Here is a 9,450-nt window from a genome sequence, read left to right as displayed (position 1 = left end):
ATACCTCAGTTACCTTCTATGGACCAGACTGAACTCCATCAAAGTAGTTGATTGTTACTCCTATGAACATCCTTGTCACTATTTTACTAGCAAACACATCTTGCTTAGCAGGTTGGTACTTCATCATGCTGGGTTCAGTACTTGATAAAGCCATTGATGTCTTCTTAATATCCCTTTGATAACAGCATATGGTGATACCGACAGCAAATCTTAAGGGTCATTCAGTATTTCGGCTGTGCTATGTTTGAATCCTACCCCAGATACTTGAAAAAATATCTTTTGCAATTGTAAAAAAAAATGAAAAATAAAAGGATTTGTGATGGAGGGCAAGTTTCCACAGCCAAACTGTCCTAAATCATCTAACACTCAGATAAATCCTCAGTAATTAGAAGCTCAGGCAAGATGTGAAGAAACTCCCAAGCTGAAAACTACTGACAACAATGCCAGGGTCAGCCTAGCCTAGAAGATCGTCTATCATATCTCACTGTATACACTGGAACTTCATTAAATATCTGTTTTGAGCAATTCTTGTTCTGCATCAAAAGCAAACCCTTATAATAACCAATGGACATGAGGACAACTGTGTAATATGCTGCTTTGGAGTTTTCTATGAATCAAAAGGTAATATTCAGCTTTTATTTTGTAAGTATGTCTAATATTCTATATTTGGACATTGCTACATGGAGGTTATTTCCATAATAAAGGATTTTCATATTTGTATGGGAAAGCTAGTGAACCACAACTGCATGACTGGAAGGGAAATGAGCCTCTCTTACAGATGAAGACAGATGTGAGCACAAAGAAGACACATAATGAATAACACTGAATTGTTCATTCCCTGCCCCTCTACTGACAACTGCAGGATTTAGAACAGTGAGGAAATTTTACTTAGAGCTTTACAGCAATCAGGTTTCTGGGGAAAATGGAAGTTCTAGAGAAAAACTAAAATGTTAACTTTAATAATAATAATATAATATAATAATAATAATAATAATAATAATAATATAAACATATCAGGCAGGGGCTGAGAGATGGCTCAGCAGTTTACATCACTTGTTGCTCTTCCAAAAGATCTGAGTTTTGTTTCCAGTGCTAAATTCAGGGGGCTCACAACTTCCCATTACTCCAGCTCCAGGAGATCTGAAACCAACTTATGGCCTTTGGCCCATGCAGTCATGTGCACAAGCCCATGCACACATGCACATAGACACAGATAAATATTTTTTAAATCTATCGATTAGTATTCAGAGAGTACGTATTTTAACATGGCAGAATTCATTTATATTTTAATGACTATATTTATTGTATGACAAGGAAATGTTTTCATAGTGATTGAATGTATGATGCATGTGATTATATCAGTGTGTATAAGGTCTACTACCATTCAGAGGCCAAAGAAATCAATTCACTAAAAATTTGTTTTTCTCATTATATGCATTTGATAATAGGCTTCTCCCAATAATTATGATGGGTGTTGTGGATGCAGAACTGAAAAAGAGAACAAAATCTCCATGAAGACAAGAAAATTCTTTGCTGAGATACAAAGCACAGAAGTCTGTTAAAAGATGCAGAGTCAGGAAAAAATACAAGAAGGCAGGAAGGACCTGCACAGCAACCACAGTGTCATCTACAGCTATGTAAATGGCCTCCATTGTTAGATGTGAGTCCACCTTCAGTGGAAGGAGCACAGAGGAGAAGCACACCACAAGACTATGTTTTAGTAAAACCACAAGAAAAACAATTTTATACTCCATAGTGTTAATGTAAATTACTCATAAGTGGAAGGAGAACCAGAGACAGTAAAAACGTTTATGAGGAAAGATGGGGGTATGTTAAAGGACACCTGAACCATAAAAGAGGGAGAGACTGAGGGAGGTTACAGGGTCTAGCAGAGGTAACAGTGGGTGGGGGAGATGGAGAAGGGAAATCTACTAAGACATACTTTGCTTGAAAATGCCATAATATATCTTTTATGCTAATTTAAAACATTTTTTAAAAGAAATTTACATCTTATGACATAAATATGTATTTTTAGTATGTGTTATTTGTGACTTAAAACAACTTTGAGAAAGTGTGAAAGCTGTAAAATGGAAAACTAATCAGGTACTGGGAGAAGCAGCACGCTTACAGGTGAACTGTCTACTTCATAGGAAATCTGAAGTCCAGTGAATGGAAACAACAGCAGATACATACACATAATACTTGCTCCTGTCCTCACACCAAGAAATGGGGTCTCTCCTTGATGAATTCTTTGGGAGTTTCATATGTTTTGGTCATATGAGCCCTCTTCTTCAGCTCTTCACAGATCTACCTCCCCATTCCATAACCATTCAAATTTTTGCTCTTTTATTTTGAAATCTTTTGAGACTAATTGGTGCTACTTAAATACTCTTGATGTGTGGCCTTCTAGCAGGAAGTGATCAACTTACCAGGGTCTACATTCTTAGAGCAGGCAGTCTCTTCTCCCAGCAGCTAAAAATAGTTACATCACTTGGGGTGGGATTGTGTGCCACCTCTCCTCTCTATGACTGGGTTTGTTCTGGCTCGGATTTTCAGGTTTGGGGCATGATATTGAAACTACTGTGAGTGCGTGTGTGCAGATGTCTGGCTGGGCCTAGAAGATAATGTTCCCTTGTAGTCATGCACTGCCTCGGGTTCTTAAACTCTTTCATCCCTTCTTCCAAAATGATCTATCAGCCTTGGGAGTGGGATTGGTATACATGTTCATGAGACAGAGGATAAGAGATTTCAAAATGTTCAGCCCTTAAACTGAAAATTCTTATTTCAAAATTTAAGACCCAAGACAGTAATCACTTTTCTAATTTCTCTCTCACAAAGTTCTTCCTCAGAGCTCTCTTGATGTCCTTGTTCCTCAGACTATAGATGAAGGGGTTCAGCATGGGGGTGACTACAGTGTACATCAATGAAGCTATTGCAGTGGAGTGTGAGTTTTGGGTCATAGCAGAATTGAGGTAAACTCCCAGGAGAGTACAATAGAATAAGGTGACAACAGAAAGATGAGATGCACAGGTAGAAAAGGCTTTGTACTTCCCCTGTGCTGAGGAGATTGCCCTTATAGAGGACACTATCTTGGCATAAGAGTAAAGGATGCCAGCAAGACAACCACCACCCAGAATTGTAGCTAAAACATTCATTACCATATCATTTAAAAAGGTGTCAGAGCAGGCAAGGTGAATCAACATGCTAAGTTCACAGAAAAAATGTGGAATTTCCACATTAGCACAGTAGGAAAGCTGCAACACCAGGAAGCTTTGTAATGAAGAATTCAAGGAACTTGTGATCCAGGACACCAGAACCAGTGACACACAGAGCTGAGGTGTCATAATGCTTGTGTAGCGCAGGGGATGACAGATGGCCACAAAGCGGTCATAAGCCATTACAGCCAGGAGGAAGTTATCCAGCCCTACAAATAATGCAAAAAAATATATTTGCATGATGCAGCCTTCGTAAGTTATGGTGTTGTGGTGTGCAAAAACATTCACCAGCATCTTTGGGATGGTAGTGGAGGTTAGGCAGATGTCCACAAAGGACAGGTTGGAGAGGAAGAAGTACATGGCTGTGTGCAGGTGGAAGTCTGAGATCGTGGCCAGGATGATGACAAGATTCCCCAAAATGGTCACAAGATACATGGAGAAGAAGAGCCTATATATAAGGGGCTGCAGTTCTGGGTCTTCTGAAAGTCCCAGGAGAAGAAACTGTGAGTTTTCTGTATCATTGTGTTGTTTCATGTGCTGTAAGTGACTTCTGGAAAAAAACAGAAATATTATTGGCATGCACAATAATACCAACTATAAAAACCACAATGGAATAAATGCAAGGAAAGAATAAAGTCCCCAAGGACAAAACATAAGAAAGAAAACAGTAACAATGGCTGGAGAATTCAAAGAGATTATTACAGAATGAGATCTCATCATTCCCAGAAACACAGAGCTAATATATTCAAAGTAATGTTCCTAATGTATTATTGGATTCATTTGTCTATAGCCAGCATTATAGGCTAATATATATATATATATATATATATATATATATATATATATATATATATATATATATATATATATATGTGTGTGTGTGTGTGTGTGTGTGTGTGTGTGTGTGTGTGTGTGTGTGTATGTATACATACATGTGTGCTGTGGGATGTCCTGTATGCTGTAAATATATGTTACTATGATTGATTGATAAATAAAACACTGATTGGCCAGTAGCCAGGCAGGAAGGATAGTGTAGGTAGGACAAGGAAGAGGAAAATTCTGAGAGGTAAAAGGCTGAGGCAAGGAGAAGTAGCCGGCCGCCACAAAGAGAAGCATGATGTAAGATACCAGTAAGCCACGAGCCATGTGGCAAGGTATAGATTTATAAAAAATGGGTTAATTTAAGATGTAAGAACTGGATAACAAGGAGCCTGCCACAGCCAAACAGTTTATAAGTAATATAAGCATCTGAATAATTATTTTATAAGTGGGCTTCAGGACTGCAGGGCTTGGCGGGACCCAGAAAGAAACTCTGAGATTTGTCCTGACCGTGGGCCAGGCAGGACCAGAACTTCAGCTACACATGTGCATACACACACACACACACACACACACACACACACACACACACATACACCCCTATGTGAAGGGTTTCTCAATGGCATCTTCATTCAGGTATTTATTCACTCTGATTAGATTCGGGTTTACAGTCCTGTGTTCCCCCTCCCATACCCAACTAGTCAGCTCCACTTTCCAAAGTATTTGTAAGGAACACTGGGCTGCAACTGCACATATGGCTCAGCAGTTAAGAGCACTCGCTCTATCAGGGACCCAGGTTTGGTTCCCATCACCCATGTGGTGGCTCATAACCATCCATGACACCAGCTCCAGGGATCCAAATCCCTCCTCTGGCCTCTGGGGAACATATATGGTGCACATACATACAAGCAGGTAAAACACTCATGCATTAGATAGATAGATAGATAGATAGATAGATAGATAGATAGATAGATAGATAGACAGATAGATAAATGTGAACGTTAAGAGAAGAACATTGGCCTGTGCTTTACTTTCTTGTTCAGTCCTTGTATACCCAAATTGTGGCCCTTTTAATGCAGCTGCCTGAGGGCTAAACAACAGAGTGGAGTCATGATCCACTTGGATCCCAGAATGCTTGTATAATAAAAATGTTGTGTGATTCTCCCCATACATGAGATGATTACAGCAGTCAGTCTCACAAAGTCATGAGTAGAAAGGTGGGTGGTATAAGTGGGAAGGAGGAAATGTGGAGCTCATTTGGATGGATGTCACCTTTCAGTTACATAAGCAGAATAACTTACATACACCTAGGCACACGGGGCCTGTGCAAGATGTGGCAGTGTGCACTTTAAGTTCTGCTGTGTGGACTGGACTCAGCCAGTATTTCTGCCATAGAAAATAACAATGAGAGTCAGAAAAATGGCTCAGAAGGAAAATGCACTACTATGCCCAATGAGCTGAGTTCCCTCCTGAGATCACATAGTGGAAGAAAAGAACTGACTCCTACCAGTTGTCCTCTAACCTCCACACACGCACCATGGCATGTGCACCCATGTACATATACATGCACACACACACACACACACACACACACACACACACACACACACACACTTAGGACAAAAGAATGACATTTTAAAATAAATAATACCAGGGAACTAGGAGGTGATGCTGTGTCTGTAGTGTGGGTCACAATGATGGGACTGCAAGGGTCTGCAATGTGTCTCTCCTTATCCCACTGCATATATTACACACAGATAGGTTTTAATGTTCCAATAGAGCTGCTTACAGCAGAAGCAAAAGAGGTAGCACAGAGTTAAAGAATCCTCTGCACCTGGAAAATCTTAACATTTTAACATCACATAAATTATTTCACTTTTCCCTTACAATAACTTATACCCATTGCACCAAAAGGGAACATCTGAAAATATAATGAAAACTTCAAGGTCTATAAAAATATGAGTACAGGAACCAGATTGGTTGCATGTGCCTGTAATCCCTGTGCAAAGGAAATTAAGGCAGAAAATTGTGAGCTGAGAGCAGTTTAGGCTACATGGTGGTACCATGCTAAAAAAAATTTTTGATGAATTTATGTAGATGAACTTTAGTTGAGTGCAAAAGAACATGTTTTGAAAATGCCTTCTGAGGAACCCCTCCTGTTCTCAGGAGTTCTTTCTCACTTTTCCTTAATACAGTTATGTTTGTCTGCTCAAAAGAAAAGGCTATGGTGTAGAAAATGACAAAACACGATTGCTATAAAGATATTGAATAAACCCCAAAGGCAAAACAAACTCTGAAGAAAAACAGACATGAAACAACCTACTAGAGGCATTAAAAGCAGTTATTACTAACAACATAGCAGATCTCTCCAGGGTAAGAAGTTCGGGGTGATGAGTATCGCAATGAATTGCAGACAGAGTATGTTACCCAAGATTTAGAACATTCCATAGGTCTGCCTTATACCCATACATATACATGCAAACAAAAATCTAGGTGGGACTCTTAAAACACTGAGAAAGAAAAACCAACAACAAAACAAAAACAAAAACCCTCCACTTCTCAATTTGTTCAAAGAATGAAAAGACGAAAATAAGCCGGGCGGTGGTGGTGCACGCCTTTAATCCCAGCACTCGGGAGGCAGAGCCAGGCGGATCTCTGTGAGTTCGAGGCCAGCCTGGGCTACCAAGTGAGTTCCAGGAAAGGCGCAAAGCTACACAGAGAAACCCTGTCTCGAAAAACCGAAAAAAAAAAAAAAGAAAAGACGAAAATATTTGTTATCTATACAAGCAGAGAATTTGTAAAAACAATTTAGAACTTTCCAAATGTCGGTAAGGATGCTAACAAACCCCCAAACCTATCTAGTGTTAGTGGGAAGGGAAGGATTAAAGCATAAAGTCCTTGCATTCTCCCTCTTACCTATCACAACGCATGTTATATGTGAATTATCAGTGTGACAGAAGACAGTGGGCAATGTATACCTCATAGATATCCGTGTTTAAGGTAGTATTTGTGAACAATCGACCAACAGTCTGATGTTTATATCAAATATGTCAATGGGATAAACCATGATGCATGCTTCAAAAAACTTTTAGAACCCTCTTCGCTTCGCTGCACACACACCCACACCTAGTGGTCACAGTTCCTCCTCCACAATTGCAAAAGCCTTCTACAGGTTCTATCATAATTCTATGGGAAACACTTTGTGCTACATCTCCATTCAGTCTGATGCAATCATTTTCCCATTCCCATCCCATTATCAAAAATTACCCATGCATTGGAGTCTAAAAGATACTTCTGTTTCTTAATACATTAACTAAGGTTCCACTCAATTGTTGAAGCAAGCAAAACAAAGCAAGATAAAACAAGTTGCCAACCCCTCAGGCCCACACTAGGGCAGCTGGCTTCTGGCGGGCATCAGGCACATTCTATCACCTTCCATTCTTCATGCACTGTTCCTGATGCACCTACTGGGTCTCAGACTCAGGTGGATGGGTCCTCCGTGAAGCTTCCTATACAGAGGTCTTAATTCTTCCCTGGATGGCTTTCTGTAACTCTGCTCCAGGAAAGACTTTGACAGTGAAGGAAGTAGTGGTCCCCAATCAATAGGTGGACTGCAAATAGAAATAGTTTAACCTGTCCATCTGAGAATCATCTCCTACAAGGACAAGGGGTGATGCCTTTGTTGCTTGTTCTATGCTCATTACATACAATCCCAAGCTCTAAGCACCTAACTGATTTCCCTGGGGGACACTGGTCTGAGCAGACAAGAAAATTTCCTGTTCATGTTATGTTCCCACGAGACCTGGTGAACCCAGACCTCATTACTCCTTCACAGACCTACCTTCCTGAAAGCTAACTCCCTTAGCAGGTTCGCCCAACCTCCACTTTCAATTTTCTTTCAGGTCTCACTCCCTGAATTTGCTAGATTCTCTGGAATTCTCAAGACTTGAAGTGTGGATGACACATATCCTTGTGGATTTGGAGGGGACATCAGTCTTCATCAAGGGAGAGAAACACCATTCATAAAATATGAGAAGCTACAATGCTCAGACTCATGAAGATTTTTACAAGACATTTAGGAGATTTATACTAGAAATATAAATTCAGGACTGTCATTTATTCCTTGATTTATAAAAATTTTGGTAAGTATAAGAGCCTTGTTTACAGATTTTATTTTCTGTGGGCTGAAGTTATAATGTCATGTCACTTTATTTAGACACATATCCATTGTATTCTGTATCCAGAATATGTGGATTATGTGGATACGTGTCTGATAATAGTATGAGCTAATTCCCCATCTGCAGAAATAAGGCTCAGGGTCTATAGCCATACTATTTGGAATGCACATGATCTGGTCTGTTCACAGAAGCTAAGCAGAATCACATCTGTATAGAACTTGGATGGGAGACTGGCATGAAATAGTAGATGCTGTCGGCTTATTTTCAAAGTAAATGGTTTCCATAGACTTAAAAAATTGAAATGGTACTCCGAGAGGGCAAGTGATGAATTGAGAAATGTTTAATAAAAATGCTCTCATTCTTCAAGCTACAGGTTAGAATTTGTCCTCCAGAGAAGCTCAATCTTCCATGAGACATTTGGCCACATGGAGTACATGCAGGTTTTTACAAGTGGAGAGTTTGTGCTTTACCTAGTGGGTAGATGCTAAGATGCTGCCCAGACTCCTAGGGAACACAGAACCTGAACTATAATGCATAGCTACCACAGCTGCCAGAGTGGGGAGGTTTTGAAGAATCATTCGAGCCCAGAACTTCTCCAACTTCAGCATGAACAACAGAGCCACCACACCCATCTATAAAACATGTCTATTGCATGCAATGTATTTTACTTTCTCCTCTTTCCTCCGCTTAACTGCTTTGAGATGCACTCCCACCACTCAGACCCTCTAAACTTCACTTTCTTTTTATCTTTTTATAACTAACTGAATATGAGTGCTGGGGCCCACTCATGGGTGTGCAGCCATGCACTGGAGCATGGTAAACCAACCAGGTGTTACATCCTCTGCCTCTCTCCCCCAGCAGACTTCGACTTCAATAGCTCCCCAGTGAGGGGTGTGAGTTGTAGTCCTTGCCCTCTTCATTCTGGAATTCTGTTTGGCTGGACCTAGTACAGGTCTTTTGTAGGTAACCACAGCTGTTAGGAGTTCATGAATGCAGCGGTCTTTTAAGATTCCATGGGATTCAGACCATGTGGCATTTGTCTATCCTTGTCTGTGTTATTTCCCTCAGCATAATTGCTTCTGATATCATATATTATGTTAAAGGTACTTCATGTGTTTTTATGGCCCGCTGACAACTGATGGATGTAACTCACTTCCTTCCTGCGCATCCATTAACCTCAGTGATGAGTTCTGTACCTCAGCCATTTTGAAGGATGCTGAAAGGAAGATGAGATTGCA

The 9,450-nt window shown here is 40.2% G+C and overlaps 1 protein-coding gene across 1 annotated transcript; it reads right to left on the bottom strand.

The window, feature by feature from the left end:
• Window positions 1–2,810: 2,810 nt before the first annotated feature.
• On the bottom strand, window positions 2,811–3,749 carry LOC131900664 (olfactory receptor 1073-like). The gene has a single exon (XM_059251975.1). It carries the CDS (start codon window positions 3,747–3,749, stop codon window positions 2,811–2,813), a length of 939 nt encoding a protein of 312 aa, XP_059107958.1.
• Between the last annotated feature and the right edge of the window lie 5,701 nt (window positions 3,750–9,450).

Source organism: Peromyscus eremicus, unplaced genomic scaffold, assembly GCF_949786415.1.
Source record: "Peromyscus eremicus unplaced genomic scaffold, PerEre_H2_v1 PerEre#2#chr22_unloc_1, whole genome shotgun sequence".
In the NCBI taxonomy this organism is placed as follows: Eukaryota; Metazoa; Chordata; class Mammalia; order Rodentia; family Cricetidae; genus Peromyscus; species Peromyscus eremicus.
This window is presented reverse-complemented; position numbering and strand designations above follow the sequence as displayed.

Bases quoted from the DNA above. Each gene is read 5' to 3' on its own strand.
- LOC131900664 (XM_059251975.1), bottom strand. From the start codon at position 3,749: ATGAAACAACACAATGATACAGAAAACTCACAGTTTCTTCTCCTGGGA.